Here is a 25,342-nt window from a genome sequence, read left to right on the forward strand (position 1 = left end):
TTTGCTGTCTTACTTTATCTCATCACCTTAAGTACCCAAAGAACTAGGGAGGCCAAAAACCTGTTTCAAAAGCACTCAGGATCCATAGAACGTGCATCTGAAAATATCAACAGATGTTCTCATGGGACTAATTTTGGAAAATTAGAACTATTCCACCAGCAGCTATGATCCTTTCCCAGCAGAACAGAGAAAAGGGTATTTGTGTGGGTCAGGATCCAACCCCAAGGTCTCTTCCAGCCCCTGTGGGTTGGCTGGGTGGGAGGGCCCTTGGAGAAGCCCAACACTGCTGCCTCCATCATGCTGAGAACCAAACTTCACCTCGTTTACTATAAACAGACAAACTGGGAGTGAGTTCTTGCTGAGACCTTTTGAAGTTTTTGGATACTGCAAGCTCTGTGCCTAGCAGGAAATTAGTCAAACATCACGGGAAGCTACAAAAGCAAGGAGTGACCCTATCCAAGCCAGGGCTGTTATTGGGGGCAGGGGTGAATGAAGACACTATTTGGATAACCCTTGCTCAGGCACCACAGCTCAGACTTGCGTTGCAAGGCAAATATTTACCTACGGCCTAAACAAAGTCAGCGTTTCAGAACTTTGCTCAAAATGCTGCAAAAACCTGGGCTGTTTCCTTGAACTTGTCTCAGAGAAGGGAAGAACTTGTGTCTGTACCTGTGCAGGCTGTTCTTAGGAGGAAACAAGTGGGAAGAAAATGAAGTATTTGAGCAGCTTCCTGGTTTTGTTCCTCATTTGTGGAGTCGGAGGCTTTGATCTTGTTATCGACGACATCCCAGATGTGAGTATTTGGAGGCAGGGCCCAGGGCTCCCTTGCTTGCTGAAGTCCACACAGAAGCTGCAGTGGGAGCAGAACTGGGTCACTGCTTCAGAGTTCTCTTCTACTTTTAACTGTAAATATTCTGATAATTGGTCTTCATCTGTCATTTGTAGTCTTGTTCTTTTAATATTACTGAAGTTGGGATAGTATGAGAGTAATGCCAATTTTCTTTTCAAGCTGGTTTCATGTTTTGGCTTTAGTGTTGCCTTTTCTGGTGTGGTTTTAACCTTTAAACATTCAAGTGGGCTTCTACACTCAGATCTTCAGCATATTTTATACCCTGTTTCCATGGAATAAGCAGAAACAGGGCACCTAGACATCTTTGTGGATGGAGTCTCCTGTGTGGAACACTATGAACTTCAGAAAATCTTTGCATGGAATTGGGTTATTGTTAACAGGAATTCAAATATGGAGTGAATATCCTATTGACTTTACATTCCTCAGCAGAGGGATGAGATAATTTATAAGAGACTCTAATTTCTTGGCATAATACAATGATGAAAAGAAGTATAGTTATAGCTTTGACTCTGAAACTGAATCTAAATTTAAACCCCCAGGGTCAGGTGAACTTAGATTTGGTGTCTACACCCATTTCCACGTTGTAGTTTTGAAATATTTCTGTGAAGTCAGCAGGGATGATATGAGGCTTTCTTTTCCTTTGCAGAACTAATAAAAATCTTCAGTGAGCTGGGATATCCTATTTTTCTTTATTTTTACAGCCATTTTCTTGACTCAATGAGATTTTAAAACCAGGTTTGTAATTCCCAGGAAAAATATTCCAGACCTGTGGTTCTTTCTAATTGTAGATGCCTTATCAATTTAACATCAATGTGCTTAAACAATTTAAATTCATTTTATGCAAGCCTTTGTATGTATGCTATCACATAAGTTGCAAAGGAACTCATGTACTTAAACTTCTTTATTTCCATAAATAAAACTCATAACAAAATTTAATTAAGAGTATTGCTGTGGTGTGACCCACACTTCTAAATGAATCAGTGCAGCTTTGCCCTTGGAAAAGACCTGATGTTCTTTTGCTGCCAGTGGGAAAAATGTAGTTGTCAGGTAGATTGGTATAAAACCAGGGAAAATTTCTACTGGTTTGAGCAGAAATTCTCTGAACTTACTGGTTTGAGTGAGATCAGTGTCTGAAATGCTGTAGTTTCCACGGCTAGACCCGTCCTGATGATAATCATCTGCCTCTTGCTCTTTGTGGTCATTTCATGTTAAATATTACTCCTTGTTTCAGAGGGAAAGGCTGTAAAATGATGGTAAAGGTCATGATCTTATAGGAGTTTATAGAACTGGTTGGCCACTGAGGGAAACTGAATGTGTGGGGATTTTGGGCTGAGATGGTTTGTGCTTTTGCTCCCCATTTCCATCCAGGGGAGGTAAATTCCTTTTAGAACTCTCCTGTAAAGTGCTAATCAATAATAAATCAAATTATAAATCAAACAGTAAGGCAGCAGCAACTCTTTCTTTCTTCTTCTCTCCCCTCTAGGAAGTGAAAAACCTGATTGATCTAGAAATTGATGGATTTCCCTCAAGCTCCAAGGCGAGAAATGGCAGGTACCAGGTACAGTACCCAGAAATGCTTCAAAGAGGAGGGAAGCCAGAATGCCTGGGAGCTCTCTCCAGGTATCTTGTTCCATGTCCAGGGTTGTGAGTGTGCAGTCAGGTGGGCCCAGCTGGTCTTTATAGGCATTGAGACTTCCATATCTCTGGTTGGGACCTCTTAAGCTCTGCTCTCCCTTAAGCACAACAAGGCTTTGTTCTGCATCTGTGCTCCTGGGGTGATAAACAACGGAGATGCTTGTCTAACTTCATGTGTGGGGAAAGTCCCATTGATACTTGTCAGGCTTTTCCATGAGAAAATGGAAAAGGACTTCAGACGCTGACAAGTGTAGGCTGAAAACTTTCAGTCCATTCATTCATGTTTAACTCTGGTCAAAGAGCAACACTCAGTGATGAGCTGGTGGCATCTGAGACCTGGGAAGAAAATTTGTTTCCAGCACACTGATGGGTTGCAGGTTATTTTAGTCTGTTGGGTTGGGAAACAGAAACATTTAGAGCAGCATTGCAAGCGTTTTTCTGTGTTTTACACAGTAGCAGTTAATGATAATACTCATGAAATCAGTTGTTTGAATGTGTTAATTTTTCATTACACTGTATGAAAGAAATTATGATCAGAGTGGACCTCATCCTCCACCAAGCTCTGGTGCTGCTTTTCTTGAGCTTGTTCAATGTAGTGAAAATGAAAGATCCTCTTGAGTAATGTTGGATTTCCCAGCATCTTTCAAATTACACACAGGCAAACCTGATTTTTTTTTATCCTAAGGCTTTGGATGGAACTTATTGATACCTAAAATCTGCATAACAGTGGAAGAAAATGGCAGATATTAGTATGAGTATGAATCAAGCCTGCTCACATTTGCCAGTCCAGTATTCAAATAATTTAATCATGACCTAAGCATGATAATGAAATCCCCCCATTATTGCACTTCTTCGGGGCATCACTTCTTTCCAATGTGTCTGTATCAGTGCCACATATGTTATGTTGCCTTTGTTCCCAAAATTTCTGGATACATACAGCCACAGACATATGTATGCAGTAATTTGCAATTCTACCACTGGTTTCATTATACCAGTTGCTGTTTTTATTCCCATACATTATTTCCCATCCTTTACCTATGAAATGAATCTTTGCAAACCAGTAGAACTAACATCTCAGCTGCTCTTACATTAGCTGAGTCACAGTAAAATATAATCAATGAGATTAAACTGAACTGTGCAAATCATCTTGAGACAGCAGCTCCTGGCCAGTGCAGGCACAGAGTTATTTACTGTTCATTGCTAAAGGAAGACTGTTTCCCATATTATTTTTTCAGCACTATGCTTTTCTGCAAAGAGCTCACCAGTTCATTGGCAACAAGGGAACAGAGCTCCTTGCAGGCCCTATTGATTGCCTCTAAATACAGAGGATGGTTTTCTAGGTACAGATAAGGTGTTCTGCTATTTTGCTCCTGAGTAATTCCCAAAATGCTGTGCCTCAGGTATGTGAATGGTCCTCGTGACCACAGCAGCAGATCGTTCCATGGGCTGGAATGCAGGTGACCTTGTGAACCTCTATATGGTGGTGCACAGCTGTTATCTCTGTTTTGGAGATAGATAATGTGTCTAGACTTGTGATGCACCCTGTGAGGTGGGATGTTCTGCAATAGAATCCCCAGATCTGGGTCCTGATCTCTGACTGTCCAGAGGCAGGTGAGATCACACCTTTTTCCTTACTGTTCTGCCTGCCTGGTTTGCCCTCCAAGAGAAGCAGCACAGGAAGGACATATGGAAAGAGATAGGGTGGAATGATAGAATCATGGAATGATTTTGGTTGGAAGGGACTTTAAAGACCATCTTGTTCCACCTTCCACACCTTCCACTAGACCAGGTTGCTCCAAGCCCCACCTGACCTGGCCTTGAACACTTCCAGAAATGGGGCAGCCACAACTTCTCTGCACATCCTTTGCCAGGGCCTCACCACCCTCACAGTGAAGAATTTCTTCCTAAATCAGCTGGTTGGAGACTCCCCCAGCTCCCAGCATATAATTGTAACCAAACAGACAAGGATTCATCTGCTGCACTATGAAGACAAACTCTACCAATTCTTAGGTCTGAAATTTCTCTTCTTGCATCTCACAGTGAGGCTCCCCTGAAAGGAGTGTGAAGAGGCTGCAATGGATTTGGAGTGTGTTTAAAACTGCTTAGGAAATTACAGGAAAACAAGTGAATTATGAAGGAACAGCACCTCAGAGAACTGGAAGGGCATTCCAGGTAGATCACAGAATCACAGAAACATGGAATGGTTTAGGTTGGAAGGGCCCTGAAAGATCACCTAATTCCAACCCCCTGCTATGGTCAGGGACACCTTCCAGTAGACCAGGTTGCTCCAAGCCCTGTCCAATCTGGCCTTGGACACTTGCAGGTCACATCTTCTATCTAGTTTCTCATGTTGGGTATCTGCTTTTCAACATTTTTTGTGCCCCAGTAGAAAAGAAATTTATGTCAAATGCAGAACATCTGTGATTCTGCTCTCCTTATTTTACTAAATAGCCACAATGTCCATGCACAGTGATTTGAACACTGTGAAGGGTTAAATATCCATAGCCTGCCCAGGTGTCAGGAGAAGATGCATCTCAGTATGTGAAGACAGAGCCCAGCATCTGTCCTTCAAACAGTTCCTGAGGCACATGTTGTCTTCATTCTAATTAGCAATTTGCCACACATGAGATACAGCTCAAGATCCTGTTTTGTGCAGTGATCAACAGGTCTGGATGTGGTTTAAAAGCAAGGAGCAGCCATGAATTCTCATGCTGGAAACACCAGGCGCCTCGTGTGCCACAGAAGTCCCTGTTGTCAATAATCACATCAGCACTCAGACCTGAATGGAGGATCTTCAAGGCCAGGTTGGATGGGGCTTGGAGCAACCTGATCCAGTGGAAAGTGTCCCTGCAAGGGAAGTGGAATTAGAGGATATTTAGGGTCCGTTCCAACCCAAACCATCCTGTGATTCTGTGTTTCTATGATTCTGGGGTTCAGGTACCTGAAAATAAAGGTACAGCTCTGTTCTCCTGACCTGTTGGCTGCCCTCGTCAACCCCTGAGTTCCCAGGGGTATGGCTGGCCCACCCCATGTCTGATTTCTAACAAATCCATGGAAGTCTCTATGCGTGCCAGTGATAAGCTCCATCTCCGTCAGTGCCTCCCCCTTCTTCCAAGAACAATCAGGCAGAAAACCTGGGCATCCTGAAAGCTTTAACCACCATTCCTAAAGTGGGTCAGGAGCCCTAAGCTGAGAACCAGAAAAGTACCCCCATAAAAAAATAACCCCTCTGTGCTAAGGTGTTGGTCTTCATCTTTCTAAAATTAAATTTCTTTCAGTTAATGTTGGTCTAATTTTAATTTGTATTCAAGCTGGTGGTGTTCCCCATGCCAAGGGTATGTGTGGGGCCAACAATCATTCTTCATGGTCTGTTTCTTTATCAGGTGTGAAGGTACAGTGCACTGTACAGTAAAGTTTGTGGGGTGTCAGGATGGACTGAGACAAGATCAGTCCATCAAGCTTTGCAGAGGGTCTCTAGAGAGCCATGAACTTCAAGATCTTGAAATACCAGGCAGAATGGTTCAGGTAGAGTCTTTAGAGCTAGAAAACAAAAACCTGCATTTATTCTCAGGCAGGCAAAAATCTTGCAGTGTCTCCATCTGCCTTTAAAGGGTCCTTAAAACCATGTCTTTAAAATGAACTTGTTGTGACATCATCATCATCTCTTACACAGCACAAGATTTCCCTAGAACAGTATATTAATTAGTTTCAAATGAAGTTAACAACTGCAGAGCAATCTTTGTGTGCATCATGGGATTAAAGATGTTTTCATGCTCATCTTCCGTGGTTTTGGGTCCTCTTGACCCTGGAGAGCTGAACCGGCATAGTTGTGATGATAATATGAACGTAGATCTCTCCATTAAACAATTGCATCTAGGTGAGCCAAATTCCCTTTCAGGGGATTAATATAAATATTCCATACGTGAAGGGGATTTTTTAGGGAATTAAACTGAATTATTCAAATGGCCACAAGATGTCAGCACCTCGCCATAGAAATTTCCAAATGGAATAATTCATAAGGCGGGGGGGAAACCACAATCATTAATGAGCAATTTCATCTAAGTAATGCACACATAACTAACTTCCATAGGCACAAGAAGGTAAATGTAATATCGATTACACAATGGATTTTTAAATTCATAGATATTGCACATAATACATAAATAAATATTCTCTAATATAAATGACAACAAAGTGAGCTAAAGAAGTCTGGGGTTTGAGGTTTTTCCACTTTTCATAGAAAAAAAAAGAACTTTCCTGTTAAAAACAAAGATGTCTGAGGATGACTTTCTGCCAGCATGATTTGCATTCAGGAAGAATGTTTTTCTAGAAGAGAATGTTTTCTTCTAAAAAAAAAAAAAGACAGAGGAAGAAAGCTGTCCTGTTTATGATAGGCTCTGAGGCACAGCTGGAAGATCACATGCTTCAACATCCCATGTAGAAATACATAAAATAAGACAAAAGGAATATTCACACTTAGTCTGGGAACTCAAACCAATTCTCATTCATGTCCAGAGAAGGGCAGACCCAGCAAGGGTCTGGAACACAACACAAGTCTGATGAGGAGCAGCTGAGGGAGCTGGGGGGCCCAGCCTGGGGAAAAGGAGGCTCAGGGGGCATCTTCTGGGTCCCCACAACTCCCTGACAGGAGGGGGCAATCAGATGGGGGTCAGGCTCTCCTTCCAGAGAACAACAGACAGGATGAGCGAAAACAGCCTCAAGTTGTGCCAGGAGAGGTTTAGGTTGGATATTAGGGAACAATTCTTCACTGAAAGGGTTGTCAAGAATTGAGACAGGCTTCCCATGGAAGTATTGGAATCGCTATTGATGGAAGTGTTCAGAAAACATGTAGATGTTTTGTGGTAGTGCTGGCAGTGTTGGGTTGATGGTTGGACTTGATCTTAGAGGTCTTTTCCAGCCTTAATGGTTCTGTGATTCTCTATGATTCTATGATTCATGATCTTAGAAGATAGTTTTAAGACACTAATCCCTGTCTTGAAACAGCTAGTCAGTGTTCTTCGCCTTGCTGAAATATCCCCTCCATGTTCTTCTTTTCCAGAGGAGCACATCTGACTGGGGCTACGTTGGAGATCTGGTGAGTATTTTTCTTCCTCTGTGGTAAATAATACTGAACAAAGTGATTTTCTAGTTAACCATTTTTTGGAAATCAATCCCTCTGTTTGTTCAGTTCCTTGTTTTTACTGCTGGTTGGGTATTAACCTATTTTCTTTAAACAGAGAGCTGTTTGCACAATACTGTTGATACATCTGCTCTTGGAGGGAGAAGGGTATGGTAAATATGAAGAAATAAGCATCAAAAGTGATTAGACAAAGACAATGTCTTAATAAAACACTTAAACACTGTTTTCTCTCGGCTGTGGTTTAACCATTTATAACACTAGGTCAGTAACCAATGCTTCAAGTCTCCTCTATTTAGGACTGTTATTGAAAGTGTGAGCTCTCTCCTCCTCATTATATGATGTTCAGGATTACTGTGTAGCTTTCCATGCTGGATTGCACTCATAGAGTCATTCCAAGGACTCGTGTGGTGAAAAGCAAGGAAAACATTCCAGTTTAATAAATACCCTCTTTCAGCTGAAAAGTTATAATGAACTTTATTCACATGAATATCCTGCCACAATTGCCAGGTAGAATATGGAGATGTCCTGAACTTGAGCTCATGTCCCCTCTAGCTGCCATACTGTAAGGAGCAGCAATTAAAAAGTAGCACTGAGTCTATAAAAATGATTGATATTGTCCTCTAGGGCATCTTTTCCAGCAGTGCCCTGAATTTATAGAGCAATTTTGTCAATTGCAGGTGGAGGATGATGACAAGATAGGTCTTTACAGCTACAAAGTTCAATCCACCATCACATCTCGGTTGGCCAACACAATGATCCAAGCCAAGATGGTGAACAATGCAAAGAGACCTCAGCCCATCGTATTTGACGTGCAAGTCCCCAAAGGAGCTTTCATTGACAACTTTACCATGTAAGTAGTGGTCAGGTATCAGCCTCATCCTCTGGAAGCATTCAATGAGCTGGAAAGGAAGTATTTGTAAAAGCAAAAGGCTCTTACTACTTTCCAGGTTCGGTGTAATTTTTGCAGGCTTTCTCAAAGAAAAAAGGCTCATGTCATCAGTCAGTCTGTCTGTCCAGGTCTTCCTCTCCACTAATTATTGAGCTGTTGGTCAGTATCAACAAAACTGGACAAAAGTCTCAAATAGACTAAGCCCTCACCTTGCCAGATCAAGGGAGAGAGACCCAAATTAGAGCCCTCACTGAACAGAAACTGGCCTGGCTCAGTACCCATTCAGAGAGGCAGCAGCCAACCTGCTGGTCAGGAGATGTCCTGATCCATATTCCAAACCAGCCATGACTTCGGTAAGTGCCTTCCCTGCCCAAAGCATGGGGAAAGTGTGAAGGAGGTGGAGGAGAGCAGGTCCTTCTCAGAGCACAGTGGTTCTGGCTACTTGAAAAAAAAAGCAGGTAGGGAAAAAGATAGAGCTCTAGTGAAAATCAGAGTCCATTACTTTGGGGTTAAACAAGAGCCTTGTTACTTCATTTCCCACCAGCTTAGATTGCGCTGATGTAAACTGAAGAAACAGTCCTCAGTTGTAAAGTTGTTTCTTTTGCAAACTGACTGTGCTTCTGTCTCCTAGGGATATCAATGGTATCACGTTTACCAGCCATATTCGGGAAAAATCTGAAGCCAGAAAAATGTACGCTCAAGCAAAAGCCAAAGGCAAAGCTGCTGGAATAGTCAGGTATAAACACTTTGGCATTTGGGTTTTATACTGAACTTACTCACAGGAGAACTGAGATGACCCATCCCAGGAAGAGATAGATGAGGGGAAATCCTGAGATGGAAAATGCTTACTTGCAGCAGCTCTGATATTTAATTATCATGGACTTAGACTGTGTTTCTGCTTTCAGCTTGCTAAAACACCCTGTGCTAACAGACAACTGCAGCTCCCTGATAGAGGCCACATTTAGAATCACACAGAAAAATCCTCAGTCTAGGCCAAAGTGCAAAGAAGTTTTTTCCTCTCCTTGTATTTTCTCAAAGTAACCCCACAGCTGACTTTTCAGGAGCAATGCCTTGGATATGGAAAACTTCCAAACAGAAGTGAACGTGCCCCCAGGAATGAGGATACAGTTCCAGCTTCACTACCACGAAATGATCCGAAGGAAGCTGAGCTCCTACGAGCATGTCATCTCTGTGAAGCCAGGACGCCTGGCCAAGCACATGGAGGTAAAGCAGAGCTGGGGTGTGTAGGTGAATCCTTGCTGAGAAAGCACCCACAGTTCTTGGGGAGGTGTCTCTGCCCATGGCAGGGGACTTGGAACTGGATAAACTTTAGGATCGCTTACAACCCAACCCATTCTGGGATTCTAAGACAAATCATGGTTGTGGAGGGACAGCCAGAGACCATCAGATCTCACAGGACGCTACCTCATAAAGTTGGGAGTTTTTGTGAAAAGCACTGTTCCAAATAAATAGAGAGTGTTGTTTGTTTTCCTTCAGTCAAGTCAAGTTTACACAAGAGTATAGAAATGTCAAAGCTTGTTTGCCCAAGTGGTTCTGACGTGAGTCAGACACGATTCAGGAGATTCTCAGTTGTGTTTACGAGTGGAGACAGGGCACATTTGCTCCTCACCATCCCACATTGCTCCGAGCCCTGTCCAACCTGGCCTTGAACACCTCCAGGAATGGGGCAGCTCTCCACACTAAATGTCCTCCCTTCCTGCCTTTAGGTGGATGTCCGCATCATTGAGCCACAGGGACTTCGCTATGTGCATGTTCCTAATTCACTCGGAGATCATTTTGATGGAATCACCACCATCTCCAAGGGAGAGAAAAAGGTAACCGCTCACAGATGGGAAAAAACACAAATCTTCAATTTTCACACTCACTCTATGCAGTCCTGGCACTTTTTGTACATGGAAGCATGCAAAAATGCAGCAAAAGTCTGTCTCTATTTCCTAAATAATATGCCAGGCAGTATTGTTTCTTGATGTTCAAATTCACCCCCATTCCTAATATAGCAAATTATTTCAGAGGTAGTATGTGTCTATATTATGCCTTATCTTCTCAGGAAATTTCAAGTTATCCAGTTAATACAGAAAAAAAATGCCATAAAGTCTGCATGATCAATCACATGACTAATGAAAATGTTTCCTACTACTCAATCTACAGACAAATTCCAATCTTTTGTTTGGAGGAAAAAAAGTCAATTAGAAACCTATTAGAAATGTTGATAAAATTATGGATAGTTTCAACTAGGAAAATGTTAAATAAGCCAACGTATTGCCTAATAGAAAAGGTTTGCACAGCTCCAGTTGAAAGATTTGGTGCTGTAGATGGGTCATGTGATTTGTGTCACAGTTGCTACTACAGAATCAACATATCCAGGCAAACCTTAGTGCTGCTTTTCTTCTCAAGTGACGAAGTCCGTTTTCCACAAATAATGAAAGCAGAGAACTGTTCAGTGAAATCATGAGATTTCATGAGTCCACCTTCATGGAGAGGTGGACTCTCTTTGTGTCAATCATCCCCCTCTCACACAACCCCTGGTTGACTGATGATCTCTCCTCGTTTCAAGGCTCATGTTTCTTTCAAGCCAACAATGGCTCAACAGCGAAAATGCCCCAAGTGCTCATCCACGGCCGTGGATGGAAATTTTGTGGTGCAGTACGATGTGAACAGAGAAACCACGGGGGGAGAACTGGAAGTAAGTGTGTCTGCTCAGCTGGGACCAGAGATCTGGGAACACAGGAATTGCTGCCCTTCAGCAGGCTGTGCTAAACTTCATCCTTCAGGGGAATGAGCATGAGGACGAGCTCTGTATCCAATTGAAAGAACAGAGGGATTTTAAGTGGGCAGAATGGATTTATTTAATTTATGACTAAGACATGGGCTTACATATAGTAGGAGAAGATTCCTGTCATGTCCAAAAGCCAATGTCTTTATACCTGGCAGCACTCTGGTGATTTAATGTAGAATCAGAGGATGGAGCCATTGGATGTTGTACCAATACATCACAAGGAGACAACCAGAACATTACTATTTTTATGTTAACATGAAGCTGAGTTATGAGGTTGAATTATTACAGGCAGAAGAGCCCTTTTTAAAAGCATTTTTCATTCCTCCCTATGCTAGTGCAAGGAAGTTGTGTGAGAACCAGACTCTGCTTTTATTGAGTAAAAATGGTGTAAGGCTACACAGATGTGCAGAGCTGAAAGCTGGAATTGGCCAATAAAGAAGAGGAAAAGACAATAAGGAAAAAATAATTGGCTCATTAAGAAAATAAGAATTTTCTGCTCTGTTGTTGTTCTGAGTTTTCTGAAATCTTTTCTATCACTCACTTCACTGCAATTCTTTTATTTTATTTTGCAGATTTTTAATGGGTATTTTATTCATTTCTTTGCTCCGGAAAATCTTGATCCACTGCCCAAAAACATCTTATTTGTTATAGATGTCAGTGGTTCAATGTGGGGACTGAAAATGAAACAAGTAAGTGTTTTACCTCTGTTGCAAAATGAACCTCCTGCCAACTTCCCTCATGTGCTTTTCCATGCAATTCTGTAGCACACTGGCATGTAAAATTACCAGCTCAGTTCTTTACACTTTACTCCACTGAATTTGGAGAATATTTGGAATCAAAGACTTAATGATTTTACCCTTTGTTTATAACACTTCTTCCATATTGTAAGGAAGAGGTGGTACCAGATTTTAACTCTAAATTTAAATTTTATTTGACAGATCACGATATATTTTTCAAAGGCTCTGACCCCCTTTTTCTATAATGTTCTATACTGAATCCTGGGAAAGTCTCAGTGGCGATACTCCATCCCTGCTTTCAAAACATGGATGAATTATTGACAGCCCTCTGAAGACCACTACAGATTGTTTAGACAACATAAGCCATAGAGGGGTAAAAAAATGCTAAAATTAAGATATTTTAGTCTGCAAGAGAAAATGCTCTGAGAAAGATAATCAGCCTCCAAATATGCAAGCAACTGTTCTGAAAGGGAAACTCATCAACTGACATTCCTGCCCAGCCAGACTAGAATAAGATGGAATCAGATGGATTTGCAGCAGGAGAGATTTATGTTGTATATTAGGAAAAACTCTGTAGTTCTGGGTGAGGAGTTTGGGAGATTGCATATCATGTGTCACTGAAAGTTTTTAAAAACTGACTAGACAAACATTAGCTGGGGATCATCCAGGTATATCTGAATTTCCTTCAGAGCACAATAGTAAGGCTTGGCAGATTGCTTCCTTGGGGAAATCAGTGTTGCAAAACTGGGATACAGGCTAATCGTCACTTGTTTAAGTCACACATCTTCTGATTTTACTCTTCCTAACTGCAGTTTTTTGTGTTTCTTTGGTGAAATGTTCGACATTATGCAAGAAGTGCAAAAGAGGAGAGAATTGGACAGCAGATGCTAATTTGGATTTCAGTGCTCATGTGCTTATTCCACAGAGGTGACAATTTGCCTGTGGTCACCAGCTAAGAAGAGGCTTTCATAAGCAGGAAGCATAAACCTGTCTTCTCTTAAATTTCTCCTCAGACCATCGAGGCCATGAAGGCAATACTGAGTGAGCTGCGTGCTGCTGACCAGTTCTCCCTGATCGACTTTAACCACAATGTCCGGTGCTGGAGAGATAATCTGGTCTCAGCCACCCCATCGCAGGTGGAAGATGCTAAGAAGTACATCCAGACAATCCATCCCAATGGGGGTATGAGGTTTTGATTGCAAGGTGCTAACAGAAGTTCCATATCGCAGGAATGGGTACCTCAGACAGCCTTCAGACTGTCAAGAGTATTCCTTCAAAGGGAGTCTGATTCTCAAGACAGAAAAAGCATGCCTAAAGAAGAGCAAGAATTGCAGTTTATTGTGTTAGGGGACGTTTCCTTCTATGGCAGATAGAACATAGACCACAGAACAGCTGCCTTTAATCTATCTTACCTCCTGCCTCAGAGATCCCAGATATCCCTGAGAGATCAAGTCCATCTCATAGGCCTGGACGAGCAGGCAGATGAAATATTCCCCAAGCAGGGAATCACAATCACTTGCCCCTGGTTCACAACCAGCTGAATACGAGCCTGCAGTGTGCCCAGGTGGCCAGGAAAGTCAGTGGTGTCCTGGCTTGTATCAGCACTTGTGTGGCCAGCAGGACCAGGACAGTGACCCTCCCGCTGTGCTGGGCACTGATGAGGCAGCACCTTGAGTGAGTCCTGTGTTCAGTTTTGGGCCCCTTTCGACAAGAAAGGCATTGAGGTGCTTGAGTGAATCCAGAGAAGGGCAACAGAGCCTGGAAAGGGTCTGGAGCACAAGTCCTGTGAAGAACAGCTGAAGGGCATGGCTTGGTGGTGGGCTGGGTTAATGGTTGGACTCGATGATCTTAGAGGGCATTTCCAACCTTAACGGTTTGTTGATTCTATGAGCTACTAAATGCCATGTGGACAAACTGTTTATCTTTTTTGTGCCTTCATTCTCTGCCTGATAAACAAGGACAGATGCCCTTTTTAGCTGTACAGGTCTTTGGAAGAGGCTTATGATGATTTTAATCTGGCACTCTCTCTGAAGTGCAGTTCTGGTTTGGTTATTCAGTTATTTGTACATCAATAGCGTGGAGAGGCTCTCCCTAACATCAGAGCCTTCTAGTGCTGTGGCACCTTCATTTCCAGAAGTTCTCACTAGAATGAACATGAAATTATAGATTTGTCCAAAATCATCAGTGGGCTGGGAATAGGAAACCATGCTGGATATGTGAGTGCCTGACTTTGTTACCCCAAAAGAATTGACAGATAAGCTTAGAGACCAGCTATCATCCAGCAAAGCCAGTTTCAGTGCAGCATTTTATTATCTTGTCTCTGAAGCTGCTGATTTTTTCTTTCTTGACAAAGAAAATACCTATTTTCTGACTGCTCAGCCTTCAGATTTCTGTTCCTCTCATACTGATTTCTTACTCTGCCCCTTCTATGCCACAAATCAAACCTTAGATAAGCTCAGCAAACATACACCTCTTCTTGTTCAAGGAGTGGACTGATAGCCAGAAAAGGAAGTTTTTCCGTGCTCTCATTCAATCACCTGCCTGCAAACCCAGTAATTCTCCCCACAGCAAATAGTTCCCAACACCACAAATGGTCACACTGGAATTAGTGAGGGGCAATGGAGGGGCCTCATGAGGATGACAGCCTTGGGTGAAAAAGGGAGCCAGAGTGCAGAAGGGTGTACCTAAACATCAAAGAGGAGGGGTTTTGCTGCCTTGATCTCAGCTCTTGTCAGTGTTAACTCCACTAGAATCTTAGAACTGATCCGGATTCAACAAGAATCAAACTTGTTTTCTTCATTGTGTCTTTGACAGGCACAAATATCAATGAAGCTCTTCTCCGGGCCACTTTCATCCTTAATGAAGCCAAAAGTTTAGGCATGTTGGACCCTAACTCAGTCTCCATGATTGTATTGGTGTCTGATGGAGACCCGACAGTAGGTAAGGATCCTGCTTTGGGTGAGAAGAAAGGCTGGTGGGGTAAGCCTGAGAAAGGCAACAAGTAGATAATTTGGCAGGAAGTTAAAGAAAAATTCCATTCATCTTTCTTCTGATTCTTTGTGCTGCCCTTTTGGCAAGTGCTAGAAGTGCCATGGGGCTTTGCACAGAAGCTTTCAAAAGATGAGCAGCTTGTTATGCAGGTTATGAATTTCTTGCGATTTACAGAGGTGCACAAGTCGTGTAGGACAGGTAATCAAAACAGCCTTAGAGAAATTGGGCTTTTGTGCAAGCTGGTCTAGTGGAAATTGCCCCTTCCCAGGTCAGGGGGATTGGAACTGGATGATCTTTAAAGTTCCTTTCAACACAAACCATTCAATGAGTCTATGATTCTACACTTCTACAAAAATTTCTTCTTCCCATGACCTTAGCCTGCACAGATCTATGCAGTCACAGACATAACATCAAAATCAGGAAAAAAGAGTGGAAAGCAAATTAATTTGGATTGGATTTGGTAGAGGTCAAAGCAATTGCTGACTTGAAGATGTCCGCTTCAAAAAGTCTGCCATTAAAAATAAGCCTGAAAAAAAACCCAGTCTGAATGATGACAGAGAACATCTTAAGTATGACAAAGTATAAATAAAATCTTCATGGAGGTATCTTAATCTGCAGAGGTCTTGAATCACTAATTCTGGGAGAACTCTAGATGCGCTAGAATTACAAATCCCCAAGAAAGTTAAGAGCCCTGGATATACAAAGAAAATGCATCAGACACCAAAAAAAAGCATCCAAAAGAATTGTCTTCAGTGAAAACAAGTTAATCTCTATCCAGAAGAAGCTCAAATGTTGCTGTAGGCAATGGAAATTTGGCATTGAGCTTGCTGTCTAGATTTCCCTAATATCCAGAGAGAACCAGAGACACAGGGAGAGCAGGAATGTGCTCACCTCCATGGAGACTTTTCTGTTGCTCAGGTGAGTGTCACCCTTTCTGTGTCTCCAAGGTGAGCTGAAGCTGACAACAATCCAGAAGAACGTGAAGCAGAGCATAAAGGATGAATTCTCTCTCTTCTGCCTCGGGATTGGGTTTGATGTAGATTACGATTTCCTGCAGAGAATCGCAACTGACAACCGTGGCATGGCCCAGAGGATTTTTGGAAATCAGGAGACTTCTCTCCAAATGAAGGTGAGTTTCTGCCTCATTCCCTCTGAAACTCTCCTGTTCTGTTCACAGCTGTAACTCCACTAGCAAGAGGGTCTCAAAACCCACCATTTCCTCTGAGAATCCTGCAAGATATCAATCACATTTCAGCTTAAGTGGTCCTAGTTACAGTTTTAATAATATCTATAACACATACTTTACTTCCCTGAGTAGGAATAATATTCTATAAAACAGCCTTAAGTATACAAAAAGATTTTCTGAATTAAAATTAAGGCCTGGATGTTACTTTAGGCCATTTCCTCACTAACAAAAAGCCTAGATACAAATGCTAAATGATAATCCAGACTTAGCCAATGTAAGAAAAATTTCAACTCTAGCTCTGGCTCCAAATCTGTGAACAGGAATTGCTGCTGATCAAACTCTGACATCCTTATACTGTCACTATTCCCTGACTTCACCATCTGTACAGGAATTAGGTGGGAAGTATCTGGGTGTCTTACACAGCAGCCCAGAGCTGACCAACTTGATAATGGATTGAGGCCACACTGTGCTCAAGACTTTTAGGTCTAGGAAGAGCACAGCCCATGGATTTCTGACCATCCTTTAACTTTCACAAGACTTGGACCAGATATTCTTGCTGTACCCCCTTACAAGTGTGCTAAGGTCCAAGTATGAAGAAGTCTGCATTCTATGAAATGAGGAAATTCCCCCTTGCTCATGAGGGCTCCAGGTTTTGTCACCCTCTGTCCTTTCAGTAAGAGTGGCACGTGCGGGAGGGTCACTTCATGTACAACAAACTCCCTTCTCTGTCTCCTTCCCTCTCAGAATTTCTACAACCAGGTCTCCACCCCGCTCCTGAAGAAGATTCAGTTCAACTACCCCCAGGAGTCAGTGTCAGATGTCACCCAGAGCAGCTTCCACAACTACTTTGGTGGCTCGGAGATAGTAGTGGCTGGGAAGGTTGACACGGAAAACCTGCAGCACTTAGAAAGCATCGTCACAGCAACTGCAGTAAGTGAAGGTGTCCCTGGGATACCTGCTCCAGGGATTTGGGCTGGTCCATTCCCTCCTGTGTACAGTCTCCCTGCTGAAGGTTAATGCCCGCAGAGTGTGTTGTCCGCTTGGGTTATGGGTGGGAACATGGGAAAACTCATGGGGAGATTTTTCCAATAGGGTTTCACAATAGCTTCAAGCACAGCCAGGAATAGTCACTCCCTACACCCTGCAGCCTGCCAGATGAACTTCCTTCTAATCAATATACTAAAAAGAGTCAATGGAGACAAAACCATGGATTTTCCTTCATGCTTTGTGGAGATGCAGGAGTGATCCCCTAAGGTAACTCCTTTGATGTCTGAACTTCCTACTGTCAGGGAGTTCAAGCTGGTGGATCTACGGCATGTCAAGTCTTAGCACTTCCCTTGTTTGTGCGATGAGACTTTTCAGGGCTGCTCTTCCAGGTGGAGTGGGATGGGAATATTACATCCAGATCTTTCTTTCTGAGGAGGAATGGAATTATCTGCACTCTTAGAGGGCTTAGGAGTTATCATTTGCTAGTTGCTGGAAAAAAATCAAACATTTTCAGTATTATTTCCTGCCAAAACACAGTGCAGTCCAAGGGTCTGTGGTAGAAAGTAGAATTTGGTTTTTGTTCTTCAGTGGATTTGGATGTGAAAAAGCCTGAGGGGAGCATTACAGAGCTCTGTCAAGAGCATCTTCTTTTGGCATGTGGCAGCACCTCCTGGGCTACTGTTAACAGCTCCTTGAGCTGCTTTAAGCCACTGTCACAGAAGTGTCTTTAACAGAAGACACTCCTGCTACATCTTCCCTCTCCATGGCAGTCAGGCCAATGCTGCTGGGACTTTCTGATCTAGAAGTGACTAACAGCAGAGCCAGAGTGGGTCCATAATCCCAAACAAGAGGTGAATTCAAAGCACCCCGTTCTCCTGACTCCCCTCCCTTATCTTTCTCTCTCTCTGACTCCACAGGCAAATGCAGAGCTTGTCATGGAAACCCTGAGAGATGTTGAAGAGCTGGATGGATTCATGAAGAAGGACAAATACGCAGATCCTGACTTCACCAGGAAGCTGTGGGCCTATCTGACTGTCAACCAGATGATGGCAGAGAGGTGGGGAGAAATGTGCTCAAACAGTCCTGGCTGTGGGGCTGAGGGAATGAAATGATGGAGATTTGCCCTATAGAGCCTGAGTGAGAGCCATGGAGCAGTTCAGGATTAATCCCTTCAGCCTTTCCTTCTTGCAACACCACTTGGCTCTGTGACGCCTCCATGGTGGAATTGCCATGGCAATTGCCCTGTACAGCTGCTAACCAGGAGTTCTGCTTCTGTTTCTACACAGAAACGCAGCCCCCACTGCAGCTTTGAAGAGGAACATCACCAAATCCATCCTGCAGATGTCTCTGGACCATCACATCGTCACCCCCTTCACAGCCATGCTGATAGAGAACGCCGAAAAGGATGAGATAATGCTGGCAGACCAGCCCAAAGACCCCAGGAAGGGCTGCTGCCCAGGTCAGTGTCTCACTCTGACCATACTGTGTCTCTCATCTTGTGTGAAAGCAGTCTCTGGTCTGAATTAGGGACACAAGAAAGAGGATGCTGACAGAGATTTGACCTGTGCAATCTTCTGTCCTGCTGCTGTCCCCCAACTCCTGTTTCCTCTTACTCCTCTTCAGAGCAGGGTCAGCAGACGTGAATGTCAGCCCAGCATATTAAAACAAACCAAGTTTCATGGATTGTTTAAGATCATGTTGCTTTATGAACTGAGTGGGAGAGAGAGGACAAGTTCTTTTCTCCTGTCTCCATCATGGCAAAGGCACAGAGAGCTCTAGTACAAAGGAACATGATCACAGTTGTTGTATTAAATACTTGCACTTCTTTGCAGCCTTTATTCATGTGGGTCATCCCAGAGCATGCAGGAAGAGTCCTGCCTTTTCTCATGTACCTCAAACTCAGGACCAAAGTCAGCAAAGCTTTTACCATAAGCTGAATTTTTAAAATTCAGGTTTTTACTTGGCAAAACATTTCAGCCCTTACATTGGAGGCTTTGCAAAAGTGGGGACTGCCCTCATGCATGAGAGATAAAAAGCCAGGCTCCATATTTTCACCAATAAGTTATGGTGAGCTATCTTCCCTGCCAAGTCATATTTTACTGGTGAAGACACTGGAGAGAATCCAACCTTATGTCATTACACAAACCTGTTGTAAATGGTGTTGCACCTGCTTTACATTAGTACAACAACATCAGGCTTTGATCTACTGCAGCAGTCTAAAAATTACACTATTAGATATGTCAGCACTTACAGAACCCTAACTGTGAGTGTCATCTAACAGGTACTCTGGGATTAACTCCAAATGCACCCAATAACAACAGAGGGATCCCAGGCTGGGCCAATGTCACAGCTGTGCCAGTCAGCTTCATGCCTGAGCATAGGAGCCCACCTGTGTCCTCCCTGAGCATCAACAGAGGTAAAACCTACAGCATTTCTCTGCAAAGGAACACCAGACACATCAAGACTCCTTGCCCAAAGACTCACTACCATCCCTAGAAGTGTTCCAGGCCTGGCTGGATGGGCATTTGAGCAACCTGGTCTAGTGGAAGGTGTCCCTGCCCCTGGCAGGGGGGTTGGATCAATATGGTCTTTAAGGTCCCTTCCAGCCTAAGCTTTTTCTTTATAAATTATGGAGCATTTTTGGCCTTGAATAGATGAACCTGTAAAAATATGCTGTAAGCTACAAGGATAAAACTATTTGGATCCTAATAGAATCTGAAGTATCTAAGTGACCCCATGAGCTGCTGTGTGCTTTCCTGAGGCTGGGGCTCTTTGCTGAGCTTAACTTCAGCTTCTCTGCAGTAGCAGAGTTACCTCCACTGTAAATGACAGATGAAAGCTCTTGTAGAGTTACTGCTGTAGTAAATGGCAGATAAATGTTCTGCGGTAGATAAAAATCTCTGAGTGCACTTGTGACTGATGGATCCTGTTAATTCTTGGGCCTCTGCCACAGTTCAGTGCCTATTTGAGCAAGCCAGCTGTGAGAATCACTGCCCATAAACACGGTGTTACTACAATAACTCTGTGTGCAATTAGTGTATTTATGTAGTGATCACACAAAGAGCGCTCAAACTCCTTCTCAGCACAGGGAAATGTCAGCCACCACCAACCCAGCAGGAGCTGGGCAGAGTTTTGCACTGCAAGACAAGACTGGAAGCAGCTGCCTTCAGTGATGGGTGCAGGTGTTTTGTCTCATTTGAGGCAAATTTTAAAGAACACATGACTTTCAGAGGGGCCCAATCCTGCCAGGGTGTTAAATATACTGTGAGAACAAGTCCTGGATTGTATTCCTCAGTAGGATTAGTGGGCAGGATGTGTCTTTACCTGGCATCAGTTTGGTCCACTGCATTTGGCTGCTCCCCTCAAGCCAGGAATGTCACATCCTTCCCTTAAACCAGGGAACTGTATGAGGAGGTGGTGTCAGAGGGGCTTTTGTGAGGAGCATCTGAGAACTTTCTCAGCTACCTTAGGGTGGAAAGAGCCCTCATTCTACTATGAGGAGTCCCAAAAAGTGATTCAAAATCTTTTTGAAAAGACTTTGTGACCCTCCCCTCTAGTGCTGACCTGCCTCTCACACTTGTTTTTTTTTTCTTTTTCAGTGGACAATGACCCACATTTCATCATACACCTGCCCAAGAGCCAAAGGAACATCTGCTTCAATATCAACTCAGAGCCTGGGAAGATCCTGAACTTGATTTCTGATCCTGGCACTGGTAAGGGAGTAAAACTCGGTTTATTTTACAGCACAAATCTCTTCTCTCAGGTCTGAAAGGTGTTCAGAGGGAGGAGGGAAATTGCCTACAGGGGGGACTGTGTGCTGGCAGGAGTGTGGCCAGCAGGCTGAGGGAAGTAGTTATTTCCCTCCACATCTGGAGTATCATGTCCAGTTTGGGCTGGACTGAATTCAGTGGTAGCCATCAAGATGATTTTGGGGCTGGAACAGAGAACAGAGAGGGAGGGGCTGAAACATCTGGGTTTGGTCAAGCTTAAGAAAAGAAATGGTGGATCCATGGTGGATCCATGGTGGATCTTGCTGCTGTTCTCAATCACATAATCAGAAGGTGAAGGTGAAACCTCACACATCTCCAAGGTGCACAGCTAAGGGATAAGAGCCTACAGAAACAAGGTGCAACAGGTGAAACTCAGAGTAGGAGAGAGCTGCTGGGAAAAATCCTTTCACTGTGAGGATGGCCAAACACTGGGAAAGGAGCCAAGATCATGAAATAACAGAGCAGTTGAGGTTGGCAAAGACCATAAAGATTATCAAGTCCAAATTTTAACCCAGCACTCCCAACCCCACCACAAAACCATGTCCCCAAGTGTCACATGCACAAGTTTTTTGAACATCATCAGGGATGGTGACTCCAGCATTTCCCTGGGCAGCCTCTTCCAATGACCACCCTTTCAGTGAAGAAATTTTCTCTAATATCCAATCTAAACCTCCCATGGCACAACCTGAGGCCATTTCATCTTGTCCTATGCATCCCTTACACTACACCTGAAGGGGTTTTGCTCCTACTCCCAGCAAGATCTAACAGCAATTCCCACCAGATTATTGTGCTAAGGCATTGAACAGCAGCATCAGGAGGCAATTTAATAAATTATTCTCTTCTCTTGGCTGGAAAAATGAGAAAAACAGGGGGTCAGGAGGGTTCCTGTTTCTGTTGATGATGTCGTGCTCCCTGTTGAGATCAGAACTCCAAGCCTCCAGGCAGCGCTCCAAGACTGAGGCAATGTTTCCTTCACTGCTCTTCGCAGGAGTTGTGGTCAACGGGCAGCTCGTCGGGGCCAAGAAAGCAAAGAATAAGAAACTTAACACATACTTTGGCAAAATTGGGTTTTATTTCAAAAAGAAAGGCCTGAAAGTAGAGATAACCACGGAAACGATAACACTGAAAGATGGTTCGTATGCCATCACACTGACCTGGGCTGACACAGGGCACATCATTCGGAAACAGTGAGTTGATAATTTTTTTGCCTGTTCCCACCTAATGCTGTTTGAGATACTCTGAGGGTTCCTGCCATGCCGTGATTCACATCATCCAGGAGAGCTTCCCCTGCAGATTAACAGCTATCAGCCATGCTGGACACTACAGCACTGTTTAGGCAGCAGGACCACATCCAGAGTCTCCATTCACTGTAGAAAGATCTTAAATTTTTAGTGGAAATTTGGTTGCCTCAACATGGGGAGGAAGCATCTGTTCGTTAGGCACTGTCCTGCCAGACCTCTGGGTACCTCTCTCAAGGCTCAGGGGTTTTAATGGATCCTCTGACATATCTGCCATCCCCATGAGATTGTTCTGGATGCCTGAGAGCATCTCAAGGGGCTGAGAGCTTTTGTGAGGGCAGGTGAACTGACCCTGCCCCTTGGTCCCTCTCTGCCAGGCTCCTCATATCTGTGAAGAAAGAAAGCAATGTTACCATCACTGTGGGGGAGGAGATGTCCTTCATGGTTTTGCTGCACCGCGTGTGGAAGAAACACCCGGTGAATGTTGATTTCCTGGGAATCTACATTCCTCCTGAAAACCAGTTCTCTCCTGCAGCCCATGGGCTGATAGGTAAAGGCTGGGGGCTGCACAGTTGGAATGGTGGGGCACTAGGAAGGGGTTTTGCTAGATCTTTGCATGAATTTTATAGACTCATAAACCCGTAAAATATCCTGAGTTGGAAGGGACCCACAACAAGTCCAGCTCCTGCACAGGACACTCCCAATAATCTCCCCATGTTCCTGGGAGCATTTTCCAAATGCTCCTTAACTCTGGTTTGGTGCTGTGACCATTTCCCTGGGGAGCCTGTTGCTGTGTCCAACCACCCCCTGGGTGAAGAACCTTTTCCTAATATCCAGCCTAAATATCTCCTGGAATATCTTCATGCTGTTAATTTGTTGGTGACTATGTCCTGATGGAAAAGGTGTGGAAATAAGTGAAAAAGAGAATAGGGAAACTCCCGTAATGTCCTGGAAGCCCCAAGGACACTGTGGAACATCAGGGACCAGGAGATTATTCCTTATTCCAGATGGGGAGGGTGTTTTCAAAACAGACCTGACTAGACTTGGTGGCACAGAAACAGGGCTTTCACCGCCTGGCTAAACTGGTGCAGGTTGAAAATAAAAAGACCAGAACAAACCCCTCAAACCTTTCTGAGAAGATTTCTGCACAAACATCTGTAATTCAGCTCTTTCCTAAATGACAGCCCTTTCTGGCAGTGGTATAATACAAAAGCAAGGCCTCAGTTCATAGGGAAAATCAACCTCCTGAGTCCTGGACATGCAGGGCTCCTTTTGAGGAGCAGAGGTTGTTTTCCCAATTAGTGACAGACAGAGTGCCCCATGATCCATGCAGGATTGGTTTGCCTGCTGGAGCTACTCTGATTTTCCAAAAGTGCCTGGCAGCAGCTGACATGGAACTTCAAAGGTCAGGACACACAAACAGCTTTAAACCTCTCCCTGATCAGGTCAGTTTGCATCTGAACCAGAAGTGTCAATCCACCACCAAACACCTGGGCAAGCTCCAGAGAAACCACAAGCCATCATGGAAGTGAAGGGCAACAAGTTCACTGTTACCAGGTAGGAATCATGTGCTTCATTACTCTCTTTCTAAATCAGCTCTGTTCTTAGAGCTGCTCAGCATCTGATTTTGTCAGGTTCAAAACGTGACTAGAACCTCCACAGAAAGGCCCCTGAGGTCACAGAACTGTAAAATTAATTGTGTTTTGTGGTTATTTCTGCTTCCTGCTGGCGGAAGACACATCTCCCTGCTTTGGCAGAGCAGCACCAATATTGAGCAGGATGCCCAGTATCTCCTTGTCTTCTTGCCATGTTGTGACCCTGCTTTGGGTGTCCTCTCCCTGCAGGGGTGTGCAGAAGGACTACAGGACAGACCGTGTGCTGGGCACTGATGTGCTGTGCTGGTTTGTGCACAACAGCGGCAAAGGCTTCATAGACGGCCACTACAGAGACTACCTGGTCCCCCACCTCTACAGCTTCATGAAGAAACCCTGAATGTTCCAGTTTAGTACAAAAAATTCCTATCTGCTCCTTCGTGCCCAAACGAGTCCTCTGAGCAGCAGTCAGCCTGTCACACCAGGGTGACTGGAGGCAACCCCAACCACTGTTTGCCTTGTTTTATCAGTGTTTCAAAGACATGTAAACTCCCTTTTCTGCTAAGAAATGAAATCTGTAATAAAGTGACATGCTGGGTTGGAGGAGGTGTCTTCCTCTTGCTGTGTCTGATTTAATGGGCTGTAAACTCCATTAAAAACTTCTACTGTTTTCTAATACCCATTTCATAGTAGAGGTGTAACAGCATTGTGGCTCCTGCTGTGCTTAACACACATGACCAGATTTAATATGTATTTCATACTTACACCTTTGTGTTTTCAGACTGCTGGGAAAATGTAAGTTCATCCAATGTTGGACTGGGCAAAAAAAAGGATGTTCATTAAACAAAGGAGATTTAACAGAAAAGGAACATGGGTCTGGAATGGGTATCATGAGCAGTCTCCAGTATTTAAAGATGGATTAACCAGTGGTGAGGAGGGTTCTTGAAATAAAATTGATGCTGCCATATTGCCAGGAAATTAAGTAGATGAGTCTCAGCCAGCCCAATTTTGGTGAAAATTTCATCATCAGAATGGACTTCATGCAGATACAAACCCAGGAAAGCAGGAAACATACAGACTATATAGAAATAACCATCAGTACTAAACGTTTCCTTTCCAGGGGGCTTAGCTCCCAAAAGATCACTTACTTTTCAGGAGCATTCAGCAATGAATGAGATCAGTGGTGAAACAAATATACCTGTGTGGGTACCAAAAGCTGGATTTAAAACTCTACTTTTTGAACACCTTATTAAAACCATTGGCCATATCCTTTACAGCAGTCCTAGGAAAGGAACTCAAGCAGTCTCCTTGCCCTTCTCAACTTTGGTTTCCTTCACTCATGCACTAAAAGCTGATCAAGGATCTTTCCTGCAGCTGTGTCAGGAGTGACAGGATCAATGTGGTTTTGAAATGTCTCCTCAGAGTTACTCTCCAAAGTGTCAGCAACTTCCTACAAATCATTTATTACTTCTTTGAACTCACCCATCAGTTCTGCCCTCCACAACATCCTGCAGCAGCCACTTCCCCAGT

General features: G+C 43.6%; 1 protein-coding gene across 1 annotated transcript; it reads left to right on the top strand.

Annotated features, from left to right (window-relative positions):
* Positions 1-583: 583 nt before the first annotated feature.
* On the top strand, positions 584-24,415 carry ITIH2 (inter-alpha-trypsin inhibitor heavy chain 2). The gene is made up of 21 exons (XM_042052687.1): positions 584-793; positions 2,334-2,408; positions 7,545-7,580; positions 8,303-8,475; positions 9,146-9,250; positions 9,576-9,738; positions 10,242-10,349; positions 11,090-11,218; positions 11,884-12,000; positions 13,062-13,230; positions 14,863-14,988; positions 15,987-16,168; positions 16,970-17,155; positions 18,130-18,269; positions 18,499-18,671; positions 19,494-19,628; positions 20,812-20,925; positions 21,971-22,169; positions 22,598-22,770; positions 23,666-23,777; positions 24,065-24,415. The coding sequence occupies exons 1-21, from the start codon at positions 710-712 to the stop codon at positions 24,210-24,212; spliced, it is 2,847 nt and encodes a 948-aa protein (XP_041908621.1). The 5' UTR covers positions 584-709; the 3' UTR covers positions 24,213-24,415.
* Positions 24,416-25,342: the final 927 nt, after the last annotated feature.

Source organism: Corvus kubaryi, unplaced genomic scaffold, assembly GCF_017639235.1.
Source record: "Corvus kubaryi isolate FWS band 111438036 unplaced genomic scaffold, C.kubaryi_AGA036_p1.0 135, whole genome shotgun sequence".
NCBI lineage: Eukaryota > Metazoa > Chordata > Aves > Passeriformes > Corvidae > Corvus > Corvus kubaryi.